General features: G+C 38.0%; 1 protein-coding gene across 2 annotated transcripts in view; it reads left to right on the forward strand.

The window, feature by feature from the left end:
• The window catches only part of arsk (arylsulfatase family, member K), an 88,640-nt gene that overhangs the window by 1,403 nt on the left and 60,922 nt on the right, over positions 1 to 26,315 (forward strand). For both annotated transcript variants that reach the window (XR_005634403.1, XM_039759364.1), the window contains exons 3-4: positions 5,356 to 5,515; positions 21,948 to 22,230. Coding sequence is in view for 1 of the 2 variants with exons in the window: in XM_039759364.1 (XP_039615298.1) it covers positions 5,356 to 5,515; positions 21,948 to 22,230 (443 nt within the window). In the remaining variant the exon portion in view is untranslated. The remainder of the gene's footprint in view (positions 1 to 5,355; positions 5,516 to 21,947; positions 22,231 to 26,315) is intronic.

The following is a 26,315-nucleotide window of genomic DNA, read 5'->3' on the forward strand; positions in this document are numbered from 1 at the left end:
TTAAAGTTAATGAAAAACAATACCCGTCATCAATTTTTAAAGGGCTACAAAAAAAAGAGTACGTTTGATTTTAAAGCATATGGAAAGTGAACAAAATCTTCAGTTTATGCTAAGTAAAAAAAGGTTTTCCATTATTAAATGTGTTTATTAGTTCAGGAGATATTTGGTGATGGCTGCCATCTTTTAAGGGAGCTAGCAGGATGCATTGTGGGGATTCATTATTTTAGGCCATCCATCAACCATATAAACGAATGGGTAAAATTTCAAATAAAAAAACAAAATCTACAAACCACCTAGATAAATTGCCATGGAATGACCAATATACATATAGAGTTTAAAACTGCATAGTGAAGGCAGATTTAATCACATAATTGTAATATTTAGTGTAAATACAAGCTCATTTTAATTTATCTGTGCTTTACAGATTTATCTGACAACCATTGTGCCCAACAAGCACAAAGTCATTTCAAAGACACTTAAGAGTAACATTTGCATACATAAAACCAGACATTAAAGCCAATTTGAAGGTGCATAGCTACTTGAGTGCTTGATAAAAATTAATAATGCAAATAATATCAGAAAGAACAACATAAAGATATTAAAAGCTATGATTATTTAGCTTTAGATCTTAGTATAAGTTAGAGTAAATGTAATATTGTTTGAGTCCTGGAGCAGGACTTGTATTCTACTGATAGGATCTTACCATTCACCTCTGTGATGTCCATTGCATGCATGAAGACAGACGCCAGGGGCCACTACCATCCTCTTATCTTTCCAAAGCATTCCACCGAATTCTTAAAACAGCAAAACAAAGTTTTAATTATTTACAGTATGACTCACATAAATAGCAAAAACAGTTGAAAAAATATTTTTCAGCCATTCTCGCTGCACATATCACTGCAATGATTAATATTTATTATGGAGTAGAAATTATTAATGTCATATGCAGTGTGGTTTAGGAACAGTAGATAAAAGTAGTCCTCAAGGAATGTTTTCAGAGACACAAAATATGTTTAAAAAGAGACATTACTTACAGGTGCAGTTTATTTAAGAATGTTTAGTGGCTCATCTAGACATCTTATAAATTTATCTGCAGTTGATTTAAGTGAGTATCTCATTGAAATCACAATGAGTTGGTATTTGAATTTTGAACAGAACTAAAGTAAAAATTCTGCACCAGCAAATTATATCATGTTTTTTAATTTATTAATGTGCTCGGTAAATAATGAATGTTATAAACTCATTCATAAACTTTTTCTTACAAAGTTATCTCTTCTTTGTATTTGTGTATTGTTTGATTAAATTCTAAAATTGCTCACTTCTTTTAAAAGCAACTCTTCTTCTACTTCTTCTTTTGTAGCTCTTTCCATTTTTATATGGGGTCGGGATTCATTTTTTTACTAGAAAGCAATGAAGTTTGCTATTATATATGTAAAATACCAGCCTATGTTAATAATATATGTAAATCTGGTGGTTTATGTTTGAAGAAAGACTCCTCTTGTCAGCTGACATCACAGTAGAAGACCTTTACAGTACTAATTTATACTGAATCATCATAGGGACATGATAGTATGTTATGAAAGCAGGCAATGAAAATAGTGGCAGAAGTGCTCACATGAATAGTCATTAATAGTGTGTCAGGGAAAGTGGAAGGTGATCATACTATGTTCAGTAAAGCTGACAGTTGGGAATAAGATGGATGGCCACATCTGCTAATACTGCTACAAAAACAAAATATACTTTGTAAACATAGCCTGGTGTTAACTCTGTCATATCACAGAGCATAAATTAATATGTAAAATACTGTACATATTTCTCTACTTTATTGCCTCAATATTTTTAATATATAGACTATGACTTGCCTAGCATTGGTAGTGTATTGCATAGTACTGATGCCTCATAGATCCAGTATTCTATGTTTAAACCCTGTGCCTAGTCACTAAATGTTCCAAGGCTGCATATTCTCCGAGTGTTGGCATGGGAGTTTTCTACAAGTTCTGTGCTTCTTTCTCATTTAACAAAGACATTAGTTTTACATTTATTGGCTATTCTTGGTTTTAGAGTGTGAGTGTAAATATGTGCATGGTGCTACTGGGAAATGTTCCTGTCCTCCATGTTCCTAAATTGAATAAAATGGTTTGAGAATGTTATAATATCCATCCATCCATCCATTTTCCAACCCGCTGAATCCGAACACAGGGTCATGGGGGTCTGCTGGAGCCAATCCATGTTATAATATGTAGAGCATAATTCAGTGTGAACTTTATACTGTTGGAATCAAAAAACTTAATAATAAGATTACAGTGGAACCTCGGTTCACGACCATAATTCGTTCCAAAACTCTGGTCGTAAACCGATTTGGTCGTGAACTGAAGCAATTTCCCCCATTGGATTGTATGTAAATACAATTAATCCGTTCCAAACCGTACAAACTGTATGTAAATATATATTTTTTTAGTTTTTAAGCAAAAATATAGTTAATTATACCATAGAATGCACAGAGTAATAGTAAACTAAATGTAAAAACATTGAATAACACTGAGAAAACCTTAAACAACAGAGAAAACTAACAATGCAATAGTTCACACTATAGTGCTAGGAACCGCTCACTAAAGGCACTTTTTTTTTTTAATGAGTTTTAAGCACAGGGAAAAAAATGAACGTTTGAAAAATCCGTAATTTAATAAACCACCAAGAAAAGTAACATTGCAACAATGCACGCTACGAACCGATCACTGTAAACAGACCTGGGGCCTCATGTATAACGCCGTGCGTAGAACTCGCACTATAACATGACGTAAGCGCAAAAGCCGAAATGTGTTTACGCACAGAAAAATCCAGATGCAGGAATCTGTGTGTACTCCAACTTCCACGTTCTTCCGCTACATAAATCCCGATCAGCGTGAAAACTAACGCTCGTGCACGCGCATTATGTAACGCCCCAAATCCTCCCAGAATTACCCCTCTTTGAATATGCAAATCAATATAAATCGCCCTTAAGCGCAGCCTTCTGTGAAAAGACAATGGGAAAAGCACGGGGGAAAATATAAGAATTTCAGCGAATACCAAGTGGAGGCAAATGAAAAATATACTATTTGTTCAAATAAACCGTGGTATAATCAACAAAAGGAAGTTGATCGAGTGACATAGCGTGTTGGAGAAACTTGAAAGCTCACATTCACAAATCGCACAGTGCCGGAAATAAAAAAGAAGTCACATATCAAAGTCGCCGTGAAAAGCCGAGTTGTAGCCCACTGTCTGAGTGTCATATGAAAGCTTATTAGGGTACAGGGGAAAAAGGCACACAGTGAGGAAAAAGCACGAAATGTCAACTTCAATCTCGACATTTCCACTTTAATCACGTAGTTTATTTTGTCATTAAAGTAGAACATCATAAACTTCATCTTAAAATCGTTTAATTAACCAGTTTCTCAAATCACATCGTAATTAAAGTAGCACGTTAAATGCTTTGTTTTGTATTTGATCTTCTATGTGCTCTATGTGTGTGAATCACTACTTGCTTTTTAAACCGACTCTCTTCTTCCAACTGGACACAGAATCCATTACATTAGTGATATTACAGCTCTCTGAATAACTAAAATACTGAGATGTATATGTGATATCATTTTTATGATGATAGGAGTTAAAGCACGTTATTAAACATGTGTTTCACTTCGATGAAATAATTTATTGCAGCAGTACAATCAGGGGCGGCTCTAGGCTTGTGGTGGCACTGGGCAGATGAAGAGTCAGTGGCTCCTTCGCCCGCCCGTCAGTAAGGTAGCTTATGCACAGTGGATGGCTGCATAGCCGCCTCGTGCTCATGACACAAGCATTTAACTTTTGCCGAAATTTGTTGCTGTGTTTTTAGCTGTGTTGTTATTTTCTCTTTCTATTTTATATTCAATATATATTGGCGTAGCCGTCACTGCAGTCAGTGCTTTTCTTTCCCCAAGTAACCGATCGCAATACAATCAGCTCTGTAATAGACGTTAAGCCATCTGTAAGCTTAGCGCCGATTCTTCAAAACGTTTAAAGAACATTGAAATATCTTCGTAGTACATGTTTAATTATTCTATCCTTCACACCAGTCCCAGTGAAGAATATAGATTATTTAAATGAAGTTAAAGTTTTATCTGTATAATTTAATAAACATATTTTGCTGAATTTCACTTTATAAATGATATCGTTTCTGTTTCTGAACCGCGAGGTCCGTACAGGAAAGGCTTTAAAACATTTTGCAGTGGCTGAGACAGCGTGGCCTTGAAGCTGTATACCGATAATTCCCTTTCCGATCAGCTGCTGCTGTGATTCACACTCAGATACAGTGATATAAATACTCTGAGTGGTGCAGTGAGAGAAATATTGAAAACGATGATCCGCTGTGGCAACTCCTAACAAGAGGAGCTGAAAAAGAAGAAGAAGAAGAAGAAGAAGTGAGAGTAACAACGCTAAAGCAGTTATGGTATTTGGAATACTATGGCTGTTCCCTCTACCATTATATTGTTACAAGTTAATTACAATCAGATGCATTATACTAATAAACAATATGCGGTTAGTTTCGGTGTATTTATAAAGCCGCGTCAGGAAAATAAGGTGTAACCACACAGGAACAGTAGCACTGCTTTGACGCTGGGTGCCGCCAGTCTGCAAAACCGAGCGGAGAACTTGCATACGACAAGGTATGAGGTACCGTGGAAAAGTGCGTGGATTTACGGCAAGTGTAGGTTTTATACATCGCGATTTGAACGTGGAAAAGTTCTTACGCAACGTTTCTGTGCGCACGCACCGTTTATACATGAGGCTCCTGAAAACAAAAACAAGCCTTCTCTACCTTATGCGTCCAGCCCTCCCTCTCTCGCTCTCTCTTTTGTGTGTGCTGTGTTTCTCTTTTGCAAGCCTGGAGTGCCTGCGTGTGTGTGTGTCTCTCTCTCTCTCTAGCGCACTCCTATGTGTGCCTCTCTCTCGCACCTGTGTGTGTGTGTGTGTTTGTGTCTCTCTCGCGTGCCCGGTGTGTGTGTGTGTCGCGCTCTCTCTCTTTCTTGCTCGCTCTCTGCACAGGGAATGCACAGGGAGAGACTGAACATGTACAAACCGAAAGGGAAACTGGCATGGTCGTGAACCGAGGCAAAAGTTTGGTGAACTTTTTGGTCGTAAACCGATTTGTACGTGTACTGAGACGTTCGTGAACCGAGGTTCCACTGTACATTGGGAAAATTGCATAACTTAAAGATTTCAACTAAATTTTATTACAGTTTAGTGCATTGTTTTAGGAGTTTTATCTTTTGTTTGCAGGCCTTAAAACTGATTAATTTTTTATTGTCACAATCCTTAACATTTTTGCTTAATTTTCAGCAATGTGGAGTGGTAAATTTATCCATTTGACAGAATCTTGGAACAATTTCAAATGCCTGGATGACAAATACACAACATGGATGGACATTTTACAGGAACAGGGTTATGTCACAAAGCAGTTTGGAAAGGTGGATTATAAATCTGGCAGCCATTCCCTCAGGTAGGATGATTAGAAATGTATTTTTGTACTGACACTATTTGCAGCATGTTAATATATATTGACACTGATGCTCCTTGTTCTGTAGTGGGTCCACTCTTGCACACTCATTCACAGAGAACCAGTTAAAGTTACCAGTCATCCTAAAGGTAATTTTTCTACACTTTTGACATAAAACTGGGGTCCTTGGAGAAAACCATTGTAAATACATAGAGTGAGAGAGATATTGTGCCTCAGAATAGCCTTTACTCTGAACTTGGGCCATACACCATAAGGTCACACATTGCCTTCTCACTTGTTTAACAACAAAACAAAATGGTATTGCTAGACTGTGTTTTGATGTGGATTCAGAGAAACAGCACATCACCTCCATTGTGTGTTCTTGACTTATTTGAATGGAACTAAATAGAGATATGCAACTGTACTTGTTATCCCGTATTAATAGTTTCGGATTAAACAATTGGCAGTCTACTGAGCCATGACCTGAACACCAACACATACCACATGAAACTAAGCTCCACTCAACATTGCTTTAACTAGTTAACCATTCTGTTGCCTTTTGTGATTATGTGTGTATTAAAAACAAACTAATACACATACGGTATATAATAATAATTCTCCAAATTGAATAATACTTATGAGGTTATGTAAAAAGGAAAAATAAAACTAAAATCCCTCTGATTCCCTTCCATTGCCCACTCTCCCTCTATTTCATCAAGATGCCTGATCTGACTGAGGAGATGAGAAGACTGGCCCAGGAGATCCCCTGTCCCATGGGACACAGGTACAGTTATCAACATGGATAACTGGATATTTGCTTCCGTGCTATACGTATCTGCCAATTGATGCCATTTGGGAAATTGGTCCTAGATGCCCCATTAATTCTAATAGGCTGTGAGGTCTGATTGAATAAGACTGAGGATTGATGCTTTTGAAACAGTAACAGAAAAAGAATTTAGTGATTTTCATCAGGAGGCCAGAGCTGATTTGGCAGTGATTGTCACAAATGAAAATAATTTTTGTTACATGTGATTGAGAGAGAGATAGATGCAGGTAATGTATTTTAGTAAAAATATCTAAAGTAATAAGAGGTATATCCATAGAAACAATAGAAGACATAAAGTAACAACTTTAAACCAAAGGGCAGCAACAGTGGGACATTCCTAAAACATAAAGTTTAAAACCAAGGGTCTCTGTTTGATATAGAAAGCAGAACAGTACATTGTGTTCTAGTGGTCTAACATTCTACATTTTTGATGGCCTTTCAGGTACAATAAAATAGCATTGTTTGAGTCACACTACATCAATGGAATGTTAAACTGCCGTATACTTTCCGGTTTATTAAGATATATAGAGGAGTATGGTTTTACTGCTGTGTTGAAAATACTTTGTTGTTTATCTACATTCTAATAGAGTAACCAAAGTGCTGAAATTGATGATCCTGAAAAGATCTACGGCAGTAAACCACGTGTCTGCAGGTTTTTGAAACAGTTTAGCTATCAGGGAGTCATTTTAGTTCTAATTACTTCTTTTGGCTGCTCCCGTTAGGGTTTGCCATAGCGGATCTGTTTCTATAGTTTCCTGTTCTTTGCACCTTGCTCTATCAAACCCACTGCCTGCATGTCCTCTCTCACCACATCCATAAATATCCTCTTAGGCCTTCTTTTCCTCCTGCCTGGCAGCTACATCGCTAGCATCCTCCTAATAAACCCAGAATCTCTCCTCTGCACATGACCAAACCAATGCAATCTCACCTCTCTGGCTTTGTCTCCAAATTGTTCATCCTGAGCTGACCCTCAAATGTATTTGTTCCTAATCTGTCCATTCTCGTCACACCCAATGCACATCTTAACATCTTTAACTTGGTGCCACCATCTCCAACCCATATAGTGGTCTCACTACCGTCTTGTAGACCTTCCCTTTGACTCTTGCTGATACCCGTCTGTCACAAATTACACCTGACACTTTTCTCCACCCACTCCACCCTGCCTACACTCTGTTTTTCACCTCTCTTCCACAATCCCCATTACTCTGTACTGTTAATCCCAAGTATTTAAACTCATCCACCTTCGCCAACTCTACTCCCTGCATCCTCACCATTCCTCTGACCTCCCTCTCATTCACACACAAGTATTCTGTCTTGGTCCTACTGACCTTCGTTACCCTCCTCTCTAGAGCATATTTCCACCTCTCAAGGGTCCCCTCAACCTGCTCTCAACTCTTGTTACAGATCACAATGTCATCTGCAACCATAATAGTCTAATCTCCTCTGTCAACTTGTCCATCACAATTGCAAATAAGAAAAGGCACAGAGCCGATCCCTGTGGTTATCCCACCTCAAACATAAACGCATCCATCACTTCTACTGCAGACCTCACCACTGTATGATTTTTCTCATACATATCCTGTACCACTCTTACATACTTCTCTGCCACTCCCAACTTCCTTATACAATACCACAACTCCTCTCTAGGCACCTTGTCATATGCTTTCTCTAGGTCCACAAAGCCACAATACAATTCCTTCTGGCTTTCTCTATACTTCTCTATCAACACCCTCAGAGAAAACATCACATCTGTAGAGCTCTTTCCCAGCATGAAACCATACTGCTGCTTGCTAATCATCACCTTCCTTCTTAACCTAGCTTCCACTACTTTTTCCCATAACTTCATGCTGTGGCTGATTAATTTTATTCCTCTATAGTTACCACAGTTTTGCACATCACCCTTATTCTTAAAAACTAATACCAGTAGACTTCTTCTGCACTCCACAGACAAACTCTCACTTTCCAGGATTGCATTAAACAATCTGGTTAAAAACACTGCCTTCTCTCCTAAACACCTCCATGGTTCCACAGGTATATCATCTGGACCAACAGTCTACCCACTTTTCATCCTCTTCATTGCTGTCCTTACTATCTTCTTGCTAATTCGTTGTACTTCCTGGTTCACTGTCTCCACATCATCCACCTTCTCTCTCTCTCTCCATTCTCTTCATTCATCAACATCTCAAAGTACTCTTTAAATCTGCTCAACACACTCTCCTTGCCTGTGAGTATGTTTCTATCATTATCCTTTATCACCCTAACCTGCTGCTCATCTTTCCCAGCTTGGTCCCTCTGCCTAGCCAATTGGTACAGGTCCTGTTCTCCTTCCTTAGTGTCCAGCCTCTCATACAACTCATCATACATCTTTTCTTTAGCCTTTGCTACCTCTCTGTTCACCTTAGACCTTATCTCCTTTTACTCCTGTCTACTTTCTTTGACAATCCCACTTCTTCTTCTTCAACCTCTTTCTCTGTATACTCTCCTGTTCTTCCCCATTCCATCACCAGATTTCTTTGTTCTTCTTCCTCTGTCCAGATGTCACACCAAGCACCCTTCTAGCTCTCTCCTTTACTACTTCTACTGTAGTTACCCAGTATCTGGTAACTCTTCACTGCCACCTAATGCCTGTCTTTCCTCCTTCATGAACTCCTCCTTGCAGTTTTCCTTTTTAATCTTCCACCATTTGATCATTGGCTCTGCCTTCACTCTCCTTCTCTTCTTGGTCTCCAATGTCATCATACACACCACCATCCTATTCTGCCTAACTACACTTTCCCCTGCCTCCACTTTGCAGACTCCAATCTCCTGCAAACTGACCTTCATGCACAGGATGTAATCTACCTGACTGCATCTTCCCCCACTCTTGTACATAATCCTGTGTTCCTCCCTCTTTTTAAAATATGTATTCACCACAGCCATGCCCATCCTTTTTGCAAAATACACTACTATCAGACCTTCTTCATGCCTCTCTTTGACACCATACCTACCTATCACCTCCTTATCCCCTCTGTTCCCTTCAACAACATGTCCATTGAAATCCTCTCTCTCCCACTGGTACACTCTCCACCACTTCATCAAACTCACTCCAGAAATATATTTTTTTTCATCCATGACACACCCAACTTGTGGGGCATATGCACTAATGAAATTCATTACCACATCTTCAGTTTCCAGCTTCATAATCAACACTGTGCCTGACGCTCTTTTCACCTCCAAAACACTCTTGACATACTTTTCCTTCAGCATAGCCCTACCCCATTTCTCCTCCCTTCCACACCATGCTAGAACAATTTGAACCCTCATCCAATACACCTGGGGCCTCATGTATAACGCCGTGCGTAGAACTCGCACTATAACATGGCGTAAGCACAAAAGCCGAAATGTGCTTACGCACAGAAAAATCAGATGCATGCCTCCAGAATCCCTGTTCTGTGGTCGGGGCATGGAAGCCCTACCCTCCAGTCGCCGCCAGGCGGCGCCGATGCCGGTTTATCCGTGCCGGCGGGGCTGGTTCTGTTGGGGACCACAGGTTGGGAGCGGGTCGAGGGCATGGGAAGCCCTACCCTGTAGGGGCCCGTGGTCACCGCCAGGCGGCGCCCCGATGCCGGTTTATCCCGTGCAGTCGCCGGCCAGGGTTGGAGCCCGGCCGGGACGCTTTGGAGGACCAGAGGAGGGCGAGTGCCTCCTCCAGACAGAGTGGGCGTCCGTCCTGGTTAGGCAGGGGGCCTTGGGTACAGGGCATGGAAGCCCAGCCCTGTAGGGACCCGTGGCCACCGCCAGGCGGCGCCCCAGTGCCTAATTATCCCGGGAGCCCGGCACTTCCGCCACACCAGGAAGTGCCGGGGGGAAGACTTTATGTGGCTCCCGGAGAGCTGCCAGGAAGGCAGCCGACACTTCCGCCACGCTGGGGCGTGGCTAAGGAGCAGATGCCGGAAACACCTGGGGCTCATCCGGGGCATTATATAAGGGGCGCCTCCCTCCAGTGATTGGTGGAAGTCGGGAGGAAGTGGACTGAGCGAGAGGAAGGACTGGAGGCGGCCAGGAAGGCACAAAGGACTGTGGGCCTGGACTTTGGGGAAATCGGTGCGAGAAGGCACTGGGGGTGCACGTGAGAAAAATATTCTGTAAATAGTGTACATAATAAACAGTATGTGGATTGAAAATATGCTGTCCGTCTGTCTGTGCCGGGGCCAGCGTTCACACTGTGCGTACTCCAACTTCCACGATCTTCTGCTGCATAAATCCCGATCAGCGTGAAAACTAACGCTCGTGCACGCGCTTCATGTAACGCCGCAACTCCACCCAGAATTACGCCTCTTTGAATATGCAAATCAATATAAATCGCCCTTAAGCTCAGCATTCTGTGACAAGACAATGGGAAAAGCACAAGGGAAAATATAAGAATTTCAGCGAATACCAATTAGAGGCAAAGGAAAAACATACTATTTGTTCAAATAAACCGTGGTATAATCAACAAAAGGAAGTTGATCGAGTGACATAGCATGTTGGAGAAACTTGAAAGCTCATGTTCACAAAATCGCACAGTGCCGGAAATAAAAAAGAAGTCACATATCAAATTCGCCGTGAAAAGGCGAGTTGTAGCCCACTGTCTGAGTGTCATATGAAAGCTTATTAGGGTACAGAGAAAAAAAGGCACAAAGTGCCACGAAATATCAACTTCAATCTCGACATTTCCACTTTAATCACGTAGTTTATTTTGTCATTAAAGTAGAACATCATAAACTTCATCTTAAAATCGTTTAATTAACCAGTTTCTCAAATCACATCATAATTAAAGTAGCACGTTAAATGCTTTGTTTTGTATTTGATCATCTATGTGCCTATGTGTGTGAATCACTACTTGCTTCTTAAACCAGCTCTCTTCCTCCAACTGGACACAGAATCCATTACATTCGTGATATTACAGCTCTCTGAATAACTAAAATACTGAGACGATATCGTGATATCATTTTTATGATGATAGGAGTTAAAGCACGTTATTAAACATGGGTTTCACTTCGATGAAATAATTTATTACAGCAGTACTCCGGGTCGGTTCTAGGCTTGTGGTGGCACTGGGCAGAAGACGAATCGGTGGCTCCTTCGCCCGCCAATGTCAGTAAGGCATCTTTTGCACGGTGGATGGCCACGTCTGTTTGCGGACACTGCATAGCCGCCTCATGCTCATGACACAAGCATTTAACTTTTGCCGAAATTTGTCGCTGCGTTTTTAGCTGTGTTGTTATTTTCTCTTTCTGTTTTATATTCAACTAGCAAAATACCCGCGCTTCGCAGCGGAGAAGTAGTGTGTTAAAGAAGTAATGAAAAGAAAAGGAAACATTTTGAAAATAACGTAACATGATTGTCAATGTAATTTTTTGTCACTGTTATGAGTGTTTCTGTCATATATATATATATATATATATATATATATATATATATATATATACACACACACACACATAAACATATATATATATACATATCCATACATATATACATATAAACAGATACACATATATATATACACACACACACATATATACACACAGATACATACATATATACATATACACACACACACATAAACATATATATATACATATCTACATATATACATACACACACACACATATAAACATATATATATACATACATATCTACATATATACATATACATATACGCTCACACACACATATACAAACCGGATTCCAAAAAAGTTGGGACACTATACAAATCGTGAATAAAAACTGAATGCAATGATGTGGAGGTGCCAACTTCTAATATTTTATTCAGAATAGAACATAAATCACGGAACAAAAGTTTAAACTGAGAAAATGTATCATTTTAAGGGAAAAATATGTTGATTCAGAATTTCATGGTGTCAACAAATCCCAAAAAAGGTGGGACAAGGCCATTTTCACCACTGTGTGGCATCTCCCCTTCTTCTTACAACACTCAACAGACGTCTGGGGACCGAGGAGACCAGTTTCTCAAGTTTAGAAATAGGATTGCTCTCCCATTCTTGTCTAATACAGGCCTCTAACTGTTCAATCGTCTTGGGCCTTCTTTGTCACACCTTCTTCTTTATGATGCGCCAAATGTTCTCTATAGGTGAAAGATCTGGACTGCAGACTGGCCATTTCAGTACCCGGATCCTTCTCCTACGCAGCCATGATGTTGTGATTGATGCAGAATGTGGTCTGGAATTATCTTGTTGAAAAATGCAGGGTCTTCCCTGAACGAGATGATGTTCTGATGGGATCATATGTTGTTCTAGAACCTGAATATATTTTTCTGCATTGATGGTGCCTTTCCAGACATGCAAGCTGCCCATGCCACACGCACTCATGCAACCCCATACCATCAGAGATGCAGGCTTCTGAACTGATCGTTGATAACAACTTGGGTTGCCCTTGTCCTCTTTGGTCCGGATGACATGGCGTCCCAGATTTCCAAAAAGAACTTCGAATCGTGACTCGTCTGACCACAGAACAGTCTTCCATTTTGCCACACTCCATTTTAAATGATCCCTGGCCCAGTGACAACGCCTGAGCTTGTGGATCTTGCTTAGAAATGGCTTCTTCTTTGCACTGTAGAGTTTCAGCTGGCAATGGCGGATGGCACGGTGGATTGTGTTCACTGACAATGGTTTCTGGAAGTATTCCTGAGCCCATTCTGTGATTTCCTTTACAGTAGCATTCCTGTTTGTGGTGCAGTATCGTTTAAGGGCCCGGAGATCACGGGCATCCAGTATGGTTTTACAGCCTTGACCCTTACGCACAGAGATTGTTCCAGATTCTCTGAATCTTCGAATGATGTTATGCACAGTTGATGATGATAGATGCAAAGTCTTTGCAATTTTTCGCTGGGTAACACCTTTCTGATATTGCTCCACTATCTTTCTGCCAACATTGTGGGAATTGGTGATCCTCTACCCATCTTGGCTTCTGAGAGACACTGCCACTCTGAGAAGCTCTTTTTATACCCAATCATGTTGCCAATTGACCTAATTAGTGTTTGTTGGTCTTCCAGCTCTTCGTTATGCTCAAATTTACTTTTTCCAGCCTCTTATTGCTACTTGTCCCAACTTTTTTGGGATTTGTTGACACCGTGAAATTTTGAATCAACATATTTTTCCTTTAAAATGATACATTTACTTGGATTAAACGTTTGATCTGTCATCTACGTTCTATTACAAATAAAATATTGAAATTTGCCATCTCCACATCATTGCATTCAGTTTTTATTCATAATTTGTTTAGTGTCCCAACTTTTTTGGAATCCGGTTTGTATATATATATACATACATATCTACATATATACATACACACACACGCAACTGTTGCTGGGGGTGCCAGAATCCATGAAGGAAGAACAATGAAAAACATTATTTGTACAAAATCTTAATTTATTTATCCATTCCTAAATAATTAAATGGGCAGGCTATTTCGTATCAGTGCAATACGCTGCTTGTTAAAACGGATGACTCACGCTCTTTTTATTTAGTCGACAGAATATTATTCCGGAATAAATCAACTCAAACTTAAATAACTTAAAATGTTTTGCTCTCCATAAAAATATATCCTGTCTAAATTATACAAGTTAGAAATAAAGTAAACGTTAAAAGAACAAACATTCAAATTTCTTTACTCTTATGTAATTTTATATAAAAAATAAACTTAAATTTTAAATATCCCAAAAGATTTTGCTCTCCATAAAAATATATCCTGTCAAAATTATACAAATTCAAATATGAACATGGTGCATAACAAAACCTGGAAATATAAATAAAATTTGTTCTTTTTAGCAATAACAAATCAAATCATTTAGTTGTCTTTGCTCTTATGTCATTTTATAAGAGCTGGAAGTGTGGCATCTTTTTTTGGCAGCAAGTTCGTTTATGTTTGATGTGAGGTTCTGTGTTGTGGAGATTCTCAGGATGGACTGCAGGTGGTCATCAGTGAGGCGACTCCTGTGTGCTGTTTTGTTAGTCTTCATGACTGAGAAGAGCTTCTCACACAGATATGTGGTACCAAACATGCACAAGGTTCGAGCCGCATGTAGACAGAGCTGGAGCATTTGTGCGGGAATGGAGTGAATAAACTGTGCGGGCCGTGAAGTCATACTTTGCCTTCAGTGTGCCGTTACACTGCAGCTCAATCACCTCCATCTGAATCTGCACAGGTGCAGTTTCAACATCGATGGCAAATGGGTTGCGAAACAACTCAAAATTCTTTTTTTGTTCTTCAAAGTCACCAAAGCGCCGTGCAAACTCAGTGCGCAGTGCGCTCAGTTTATCAGCAAAGTGCGTATTTGGGAACACCGTTGTGTCGACTTGGTTCAACATTACTTGGCAACAGGGAAAGTGGGGCAAGTTGCACTGGTGCATTTGTGTCTCCCATAAAAGTAGCTTCACTTGAAATCACTTTGTGATTTTGCACGGGTAAAACGTCTGCTGAAGTGTCAGATTCTTCTTTAACTCTTCTGCTTTCTGTATCTTCTGCATTGCATTCAGGTCTTTCAGGTTATCTTGATGTTTTGTCTCATAGTGCCGTCTTAGATTAAATTCTGTAATTACAGCCACATTAGCTCCACAAATGAGACACATGGGTTTACTGGCAATGTCAGTAAACATATACTCAGCCTCCTATCGGTTTTTAAAGGCTCTATTTTCAGAATCAACTTTTCTCTTCTGCATCGTGTGGGCTAGCTTTGCAATAACTTACAGCATCATGAGCTAGACTTGATTAATGCGGTAAGTGTTGGGCAAGGCAGCTGAAGCGCTACATTATGGGATCTGTAGTTTATTGTGTTACCAGCACTTCATATCCCCGGGCCATTAATAACAATAATACAGTATATAAAATGATCTCGGGCGGATATAATTACGCTGGGCGGATGTGGCCCGTGGGCCTTGAGTTTGACACATATGGACTAAATAGAACTTGAAAAGAAATATTTTTTCAATGTGATCGCAATTCAGATCGAGTTGACCAAGACTACAGTACATCGAGCCAGCGTGCTATTGTGGTTTTGCCTGTGTGCCTCAATAAGTTACCCTCCCCTCGCTCTTACTTTTTTACCGTTCATCTAATGAATACACTGAGTATGGCTTTACCAAAACAATCATTGATCGAGAATAAAGTATCCATTATTCATGAAGCTTCAATTGGTGATCTGTCTTTCTGCGTTAAACGCATATTTTTTCATACGTCTCAAACCAAGGGGATGCGAGGCTAAAATGAATCGAGAAACGCGCGTACATACTTAGTGCATCCCCTCTCGGGAATCGAACCTTGGACGTCGGCACTAGAGGCGAAGGCTCTACTATTGCGCCACGGCATGTGGTTTGTCTATTTGAGCGTAGCAGTGTAATTCGGTTTTTGTTCAGCACTCTTTGGAACTGTTGCTTTTTGTCTGCGCACCGCGCCAGTTAACATGAGCCACTGAATATGGTTTTATATGTCACTCGCTCGCTTCTAATTGTTTCGCTGCGTTCTTAATTATATAATGCATGTTTTCTTCAGCGCTTTTTGTAGCTCTTCCTGGTTTTCTACGTAATGCATGATTATGTGAGAGGCGTGATGATGTCACACAAAACTCCCCCATGGCTTTCGAACTCAACTCCATTACAGTAAATGGAGAAAAATAGCTTCTAGTTATGACCATTATGCGTAGAATTTCTAAATGAAACCTGCCCAACATTTGTAAGGAAGCTGTAAGGAATGAGCCTGCCAAATTTCAGCCTTCTACCTACACGGGAAGTTGGAGAATTAGTGTTGAGTCAGTCAGTCAGTCAGTCAGTCAGTCAGTCAGTCAGTCAGTGAGGGCTTTGCCTTTTATTAGTATAGATATATATTGACATAGCCACCACTGCAGTCCTTGCTTTTCTTTCCCCAAGTAACCGATCGCCACACAATCAGCTCTGTAATAGAAGTTAAGCCATCTGTAAGCTTAGCGCCGATTCTTCAAAACATTTAACGAACATTGAAATATCTTCGTAGTACATGTTTAATTATTCTATCCTTCACAACACTTCCAAGTGAAGAATATAGATTATTTAAATGAAGTTAAAGTTTTATCTGTATAATTTAATAAACATATTTTGCTGCATTTCACCTTAAAAATGATATCGTCATCATATGTAAATACGCGCTTTATAAAGTGTCTCAGGTTGTGCAATATTATAACTATAGTGTAAGTTTACAGTGGGGTGATTGTACTTCTATGTACAAACAGTTCTACAAGGAGCAATTGATTAAGTGCGTTTAAAGTTCTTGGGATGAAACTGTTTCTGAACCGCGAGGTCCGTACAGGAAAGGCTTTAAAACATTTTGCAGTGGCTGAGACAGCGTGTCCTTGAAGCTGTATACTGATAATTCTCTTTCCGATCAGCTGCTGCTGTGATTCACTCTCAGATACAGTGATATAAATACTCCGAGTGATGCAGTGATTGTAATATGGAAAAAGATGATCCGCTGTGGCAACTTCTAATGGGAGCAGCTGAAAGAAGAAGAAGAAGGTGCAGTGACAGTAACAACGCTAAAGCAGTTATGGTATTTGGAATACTATGGCTGTTCCCTGGACCATTATATTGTTACAAGTTAATTACAATCAGATGCGTTACAATAATAAACAATATGCGGTTAGTTTCAGTGTATTTATAAAGCCGCGTTAGGAAAATAAGGTGTTATCAAACAGGAACAGTAGCACTGCTTTAACGCTGTGTGCCGCCAGTCTGCAAAACCGAGCGGAGAACTTGCGTACGGCAAGGTATGAGGTGCCGTGGAAAAGTGCGTGGCTTTACACCAAGTGTAGGTTTTATGCATCGCGATTTGAATGTAGAAAAGTTCTTACGCAACATTTCTGTGCGTACGCACCGTTTATACATGAGGCCCCTGGTCTTACTCCCCTTCCTTCTGGTCATTTGCACACACAATATATCAACCTTCCTTCTCTCCATCGTATCAACCAAGTCTCTCCCTTTACTAGTCATATAGCCAACATTCAAAGTTCCAACCCTCACGTCCACTCTCCTAACCTTCCTCCTCTCATCCTGCCTCCAGACACGCCTTCCCCTCTTCTTCGCCTGCAGCCAACAGTAATCCAATTTCCCCCACCACCCTGTTGGCTAACAGTATGGGTGGCAGCCGTTGTTAACCTGGACATCAACTGATCCGGTATGGAAATCTGTATTGTTGTCCGCATATTGATGTGACAAAATTTTATACCAGATGCCCCTCTTGATGTTACCCTCTCCATTTATCTGGGCTTGGGACCAGCATGAAGAAACACACTCTAGTTTGTACACCCCCTGTGGCTGGGTTCATTTTAATTTTAACTAGTCTCTTTTAATTATCTATTCTTTTTTTCTCTTTTCTTATTTTACTTTTTTTTTTTGCTATAACTTTAAATGCTTAACTTGCTTTTCTCATTTTTCCTATTAATTTAGTTTTTTACTGTGTAGTTTGCTGTCTTAATTGAATCCCAATAATGAGAACTAACAACAAAGAGAGCAGATGCCTGGGAAAATAACAATGAATGCTGAAAGACTGAAATACTTCAGCATTAGACCCGCTAACATGCTCGTTAGTAAATAATGCATTGAATAACAATAATGTATAGAAAACCAGTATGAAAATCGTAAAAACCAAGTTAAAAAAACTTCTAAATCATACATGTGTAACTTACCTAAATGTGTAGTACATTCTAATAAAAATTTAACAAACTATGTTTTGTAATTTCTACATTGACCACAAAACATAGAAACTAGAAAATAACAGCTTCCTTAATTAAGCTGAGTCCAATTGAAAATGGAAGTTGGTTGGAGCAAAAGCCTATAACCATAAAGGGTCCCCAGGATGAGTTTGAGAATGAGTGCTGTAGAGGTTTTATAGTCTAGGTGCACGTTTCCAGGAATTTTCACAGAGACCACCTACCTGTTATGTGACTAAATTCATCCATGACCTTCTCATTCCTACTTGGCTAAAGTAAATATCTGTCCTAATTGGAATGACTGCAAAACAAACACCTCTTTGGTTTATACACAGATACATCTTAGGGATTGCTCAGTGATTTGTGAAGAGTGCAGTTTTAAATGAAATTATCTCTTTGCATTCAAGGAGAAATTTAAAGTTCCAGGAAGAAGGAAACATTTCCAAAAACAAAGAGAATGTGCAGACTAAACCTGGAAACCCTCCCAGTTATGGATTCAGCCAAGATTCGGTGACTGTCGGGCTGAATGTCAGATCAATCTCTTCAAATATCTTTTAACGCACTTTAAAGAAAATAGACTAAAGCCATCAATAGTGCAGTATATGAACATACTTGGCAAGTCTTTAATGTGTGGATAGAAATGTGTCCTTCTAACAAAGGAACAAAATAATGTTCCCTGCCTTGCACCCAATTCTTGGTGGCATTGGCTTCAGCTTCCCGGTGACCCTGCTTATAGATAAGCTTGTTTGAAAATTGAATGGATGGATTGCTGTATTTAACAGTTCCATTACAGCCTGCTAGTACATTGCTTAAACCAGGAGATGGCAGTATCATTCCTGCCATTTTACTTCTCGGTGTTTGTCTTTCAAATAAATTAATGTTACCTTTGAAACTTCAGGGTTATACATTGCAGATCTAATGCAGTTCTTAATTTGTGTGCCTTATATTTCTAGATGTGTGTAAATATTACTTTGTATCTAACCATCTATTTACTGAATCTGCTTTATCTAATTTTAGAGTCACAGACAATCTTGGCAACATCAAGTGCTCAGAAAGATGCAGTCTTGGGTGGGTTTCCATTTCTATAGAGGGAACACTCAGGCATATAACTGCACTGACTAATAGGTCACCATGTTGCTTTCATATTTTGTTATGCTTTTTATGTAAGGAGCATTATTTAGTGAATAGGCTTAATACTGGTGATGAATAAATGTAATTCATGTTCTTTTATGTTTGACATCAATTAGCGTTAAAAGTGCCTACATCTTTGCTTGACAAACCTGACAAAGCAGCTGTAGGTTGAATAGTTAGAAGATTCTAAAAAGGAAAGGAAAGAAACAACAAAGCTTAGGTCAAGAAAAACTGTTATTGTGCTCTGTATGTTGTTTTGAGAAAAACAGTATGTGGTATAGCACACTTTTCAAAATTACCATTACGATTTTAAGAACATAGTATAATGCAGAGTCACGACAGATTTGTTGAAAAATAAGACTTATGTGGAGAAATTAAAGCTTGAGTTCTTTACAGTCTTTCTGAATGACCTCCCCTTCAGTCATCCCAAACACTACTTTTGTTTTTTTAAGAGTAGTAATGTTGGAGTAGTGTGTTCTTTGTCACTATAATATTTTTAATGATGCAAGGGTTACAGTACATTCTGTGCTTGTGATATTGTTTCATAAAGCTGGAGATGCCACTGTCAACATCTTTCAGAATCACTGCTAGGATCTTTGTTGTCTGTAACCTTAAAAAATATGGTTTGAGTTTTTTTTTTAAATGAGTTATGGTCGTGACTGAACATGGAACACACAGGTAATTAGAAAATAAAGCACAGCATGAAAGCTGCACTACCATTTAATAGTTAATATAGCAGCAGCATTATATTTTTTGATCTGTTGAAAACCTAGAAAAAGCAAGTTGTGTGGGTGATACATGTAGTCCAGGAAATTACTCTTTCATTAACCAGATTTATTAGACATGAATTTTATGAAGATTCCTGTGCCATTAAACAAAAGTGTTCCAGGTATACAGGGCTGCAAGGCAACAATTATCTTTTTGACCTTAGCTTTTTACTGTGATCATGTGTAAGTGCTTTACTCAATGCCACAAAGTTACAATACCAATGGCCATTGAGCTCCAGTGGAGGAGGGTCAAACAATTCTATCTTTTGATTTAGAATAGAAATAGAGTAAAATACATAAAAATGGGCTGAAGTTTGATTCTAGTAAAGGTCAGTTGAAATCAGCAGTTTTGTATTCCTGGTATCTGTACATATTAATAAAGAGTATATTTACATTTTATATATTTAATGCTTAGGATCTTTGCATTTTCTTGTTTGTGTTTATGTGTGTTTAACATGACGGCCATGTAGGGCCATTGCTCTTTTGCGTTTATGTTTGTATTACATGACAAATAATAGTACTCTACAAGCAAAAACAAATTAATATATAATCCAAACTTATTGTTTAATGGTACCAGGTGCCTTTTAGTGCAAAATACTTACACATTTACCCACACCTACTTATTCAGTCATCAGTTATCTCAGCTGCTTTCTCAGATTTATCTTTTAAGATTTGTGTGCTAGGTTATCTTGGAGTTCCAGACTGACCAATTGTGAATGTTAATGTTGCTTTGTGTGTGAGAGTGGTCCCTGCAATGGACCAGGCCCTCAACTAAAGCTATCACTTTATGTGTACACACTAGTGCTGGGAGAGGCTCTGGTTTATCACTCCCCTGAGCTGAATTAAGTATGTATGGTTTAGCATGTTAAATTATGTTATTATTTTAACCCACACATAATTTGGGTGTTGGAAGAAAACCTAAATCCCTGTATAATACCCAGACAGACAGCAATTGGGCTTACAAAATAAATTTGAACTGAAAAAAAATATGAAAAGAAGTCTATATATTAAGCCACTGCATAGTTTTATGTATATAAATATTTTTTGCATACTGTACCTGGTAACTGGTTAACACCCACAACTAACATAATTTGAGCCTGGTACTGAAAAAGAACCTAGAAGTTCTTCTTCAGAAGTTTGTCTGTTATGTACTTTATTAATGGCTTTAATTGAAATCATGTAATATGCCCTTTTCAAGTAGTTTCTTGATGTTGACTTTATAGTCATTATTAGGTTACTGAAATTATTATTTGAAGTGTTTGTGCTGATTTGTAGATTCTGTGATTCTTCTTCATCTGTGTAAATGAAAATTCTGTAAATGCTCTGAGGTTTTTTGCATGTATGTTTTTCAATCTCTTAAGTTTTTGTACAGTTGTTAATTGTCAGGTATCCCTTTGAAGTCCCCAATACGTATATTTCTGTAAAGGTGTTGCCTTATTTCTTGCATGTTACATTATCACTGCAATTTTATACAGTCATTTATATTGTGTTGCAAGTAATTGTTTAGCTGATTTCAAATGAAGCTGCATAATTAAAGGAAAGAAAATCTAATAGATTACACATTAAGGCACAGCAATATGTTTTATGACCACATCCATATTCACCAATATCACTTTTCACATCATTGTATCTGGTCGACTTATATGGCAAAGTGAACTTACTTCAATCAACTTCTACACAAAATTATATCACAGTTTGTTCACAACCTCGTAACATAAATTGGCCTAACTGAAGCTGAAGTGTTAATTAATATTCTAATCTGAATTTTAAGGCATTGTTATTAATTTGCTTATCGAGTCTGTTATGCTTTGTCTTGCCTTAGCTATTATAACTTCTTTATATCTTTAAAAATGTGGGACAACTGGAGTACCTGGAGCAATCAAAATAATACATGCTTACTTGTTTGCTTATGTCATTTAATAATTTAATTTTAACAAATTTAATATTTTATGTTTATTATTTTTATGATTTCCTATATTTATTATAAATCAGTAATCGTGTTGAGGCCTGGACCAGGGATGTAAACTTCTTACTTCGACAAGAAGGGCGACCTACAGTAAACCTGACCGGTGATTCAAGTACAGTGAGAGTAATGAAGGAGGACTGGAACACAACTGAGAAAGCAGCCCAGTGGATACGAACTACTGCTTCCATCCTTTCTGACCCGTTTGCTCTCTATATAGGTGTGAATCTTCCACATCCTTATAAGACTACAAACCTGGGTGCAAATGCGGGGTCCTCCACTTTCCAAACATCACCATTCTGGCTTAACAAGGTAAGATTCCTCTAAGGGCCAGTTTATACTTCACTTTCAGAACGTGCATGCATCATAGCTGTCGCACATCCCCAGAGTTCATTTGACATGTCCTTTGAGTTTGTCCTCAGAAATGTGATGCAGTACAAACAAAAAATCGGAGGTAGAGGTGTATTCAGGTTCGAATGTAATGTCAGAGTCTCTGTTTACTATCAACATGTGACAGCAAGCCAGTTTGCAAATCATATAGGATTAATATGCGTGCTTCGATGTTTGATGAATGGTTTGATCTGGTGAAGCAAAATGCTGACATACAAATGTATTTATTGTGCTTTTCAAGTGCCACATATTCCCCATTATAATGACGCGATACATTTTAAAGGTCTCGCATACCATCTTCTGTGCCATCTTTTTTTTTTTTTTTTCACCTTCACAACAGCATCAGAATGTACCGAAGCGTATTTGAGCCAGAGAGAAAAAAAATTAGGTACACAGTGAAAAGGTCTCTTTTGTGATTAAAGTGGAAATTTTGGCTTTAATTTCGATATTTCCACTTTATTCTCATAGTTTTATTTGTAATTAAAGTAGAACATCATAAACGTCTTAAAACTAACCCAGTTGTTAATTGCTACGTGCTTCTGGGGCTTCCTCCTGCACTGCAGCGGCAATCAGCAGTTGCCACACAGAACACAATAAATTTATGATATTACAGCTCTCTGTACATTTAGAATCCTTAAATTTATACTTGATACCATTTTCATGATGAAATACATTAAAGTATTAATATTACATTTTACAAGTAAGTCGTTAAGTTAATTTAAATATTGAATACTGTTAATAATTATACATGTGGAGGCGGCATGGTGGCAGAGCATTAAGCGCTGCTGCCTCGCAGGGAGTTGCGTCCTTGGTGTTCCTTGACTGGAGTTTGCATGTTTTCCTGGAAGATTTGGGGATTAGTTGATGGTAATTGACGCTATTGAATGTGTGTGCTTGTATTCACCTTACGATGTGCTGATGCCTCGTCCAGGGATTGCTTCTGCCTCACATCCAATACATGCTGGAATGGGCACATCCCTGGATTGATGGATATATTCATTAAACATCCATCCTTTTAAGAGATATTATCGCAAGGTGTCCTCGGAATTTAATGGATGTTTCAGGCAATTCACAACACAGCGAAGCCAAATGTTTTCTCACCATGATGATATCTTGCACTGCCACCTGCTGGAATCTTCCAGATTTCTGTAAAATACAAGCGCAAGTATAAGCAGTAGCATCCACAGGCACATGCATAGCGTTGTGTGCAGTATAAACCTGGCCCAAGAATATTTATCCCTCCGTAAATCTGTTCATTTTTTAAACCTGATTATTTAAAAAATATAGAAAAGACATTCATATTACTGGAAAGAAATATTTATTCAAGGAAGAATTCAGGGGTAATTTGCAGGAGGAGGTGCGTGAGGCAGGGAGGACTCTACTTCTTAGTTAGTAGTTAGATATCCTGGAACACTACAGAGAATGGCAAAGAAGCATTCCTGTATGCCTTGACCATAAATGGATTCTGATTCTTTGGAAATACTGTAAATACATACAAATAGCAGGAGGCAGATTGGACAAATCCCAGTAAGGAAGGAAAACTGCCTAAGAGAAATCATAAACAAAGCAAGCTGGTGAGTAACATAAATGACAAGTTACCACCATGAGCTATCTGGCACATTTAGAAATAGAGAATGAGGTTATTGAATGCACATTGTTTCATTATTATCTTGGAAGTATCAAAACAAGTGTTATTTGGATTGCTTGGTTGGAAATTGAGATTGCGGTAATGCATTGATTGGCTGATATAAATGGAAGATGAAAACTATACACAGATAATTATTTTGTTTACAAGAAAACAGTGTATCTGATAATATGTATGTGTTATTTCAATATGCATCATCACCTTTATTGACAGTGTCACTCCTAAAATACATAACATTATAGAAATCATAGCTACCAAAAATTGATCAAGAACACCTGTAGCAAGTTTGTTGATAATTGTAGTGTGTTCTTCTTTGTGTACACAGAAGACATAAATGACACTTTTTATTAGGTAAATAGGTAAATTGCTCATCTCGCTGTTGATTCACATAAATTGACAACTGTGAAAATTTTTGCTTATAACAATTAGTTAACAGTGGCAAGATTATATTTAAAAAATACTCACCACTCCATTTGTAGTGTAGGGCTTGAATTTAACTTCTGAAGTTGAGAGGATTTCTCCATTCTAACAGTAAACAGGGATTTTATTTGCTTAGGAGAGGACCAATTGTGCATGTTCAGCAAAGGGTTAATAAAGACTGATATAGCCATAATGAACTACCTTATTTTATTATCATGTGAGCATACTAAATTTATTCACGCAAGTTACCTGTTTGGTAACTGAAAAATAAATATCTCCAAAAATAAATGAAGAAATGCTAAAAATAATTCACAAATAAACAGTGCCTAAAATAATGCGAAAAATACAAAAATCAAACATTATTATGATTATCAAGATTATTAAGGATATTTTCATTTACACAACTTTTTAAAACCTGCTTTTGTAACACACTTTTCAATTCAGGCTTATCAAAAAAACACTTTGTAGAGTTTTTAGTACTTGCCATTTTGAGGTTTAGATTTACATTTGTATTTGGAGGAGACATTAGGTTGTTAATAACACTTACCAAGGAGTAATATTTAATGGTCAAGTCAGATTTATTCAACATTAAAATATCACCAATTCATAATTCTTCAAATCTATTTATTTGTTTTTTTTTTACATCAGCTCCTACATGAAGGCTATGTTTATAAAATCACTTTTTTCAATTGAAAATACATCCATTATTTCAGATTTACAATAAAAATGCTTTTGTTCTGTGCCTCACATAGTGTTCAGACTTTGTTGTTGTTTACGCCTCCATACTAAAGCAGAATTAACTAGTGAACAAGACTGACTTTAAATGCAATAATTACTCAAAACTGGGGGCTGCATCTCATTCATTCCCATGCCATTCCAAAGTGTGTATGTAGTATATGCCTACCTTCGACAAGAACATTTTGGTAGTTATGCTAATGAACATTACTTTGGTTTCATGATCCCAATGTATTGTGCAAACTTAGTATTTGACAATGTATTTTCTGTAGTAAACTACTGTATGCCATTTTTAACTGTGTCTCAACAATTGTGCCCCTCCAATAACACATTGTCATATAATTAAAGAGATTTGCCTTGTGGTTCAAAGCACCATATGTTGAATGCTAATGTGGATATTTGAGATATTAGTCAAGCAACATTTTTCATTAGAGTAACATCATCACTTTATCAAAGCAAGCATAATTTGTATATTTTTATTTCTGAATTAATTCCATAATGAGATAAAAGTGACAATAATAAAAGCAGCCTCCTGCATTATTAAATTAAACAATGTATGATTTTGAAATAATAGATGTGATACCTGTAATCGTGGTGAAATTCAAATACAATTTACTTTTTTTAGCTGCCACATTAAAGTCAAGTTTCTAGAATTTTACTCACTTTAAAATAAAAAAAAATGTACTGCTAGTAAAACATTATCTGGAAATAAGTAATGTCATTTATTTAAAATACTAGACATTAAGCCCATTGCAATAACGGGCACTAGAACAGTAGTGCATAAACATTAGCAGGAACAGTCTATATTAAATTGCAAGGGACCTTGACCTCATTCTGTTAGTTGTCTTAATTTTTTTTTGTCAAAAATATTTTTGCAAGAAGCCTAAAGTAAAATAATAATAAAAATAAAATAGAAACGTATATGACAATACACTAAGTATAATTAATATTGCCTTAGTGTAAAACTTTGTAACAATTTGTAATACACAATATCTTAAGAAGATATTTAGGAAAAATGTTCTATTTTTTTACCTCATGAAATGTTTCTATAAAATTTTATTATAGACAACATTTATTGCAAATATTCTGTCTGAGTTTGGCAACGATTTGCCTTGTTCAGGACTATCTACAACCTTGACAACAACATCTGGAAGACTTCTAACTCTTGATAAAGCAACATATAACTGACTGTGGCTGAATACTGGTT

This window comes from Polypterus senegalus, chromosome 7 (genome assembly GCF_016835505.1).
Source record: "Polypterus senegalus isolate Bchr_013 chromosome 7, ASM1683550v1, whole genome shotgun sequence".
Taxonomy (NCBI): domain Eukaryota; kingdom Metazoa; phylum Chordata; class Cladistia; order Polypteriformes; family Polypteridae; genus Polypterus; species Polypterus senegalus.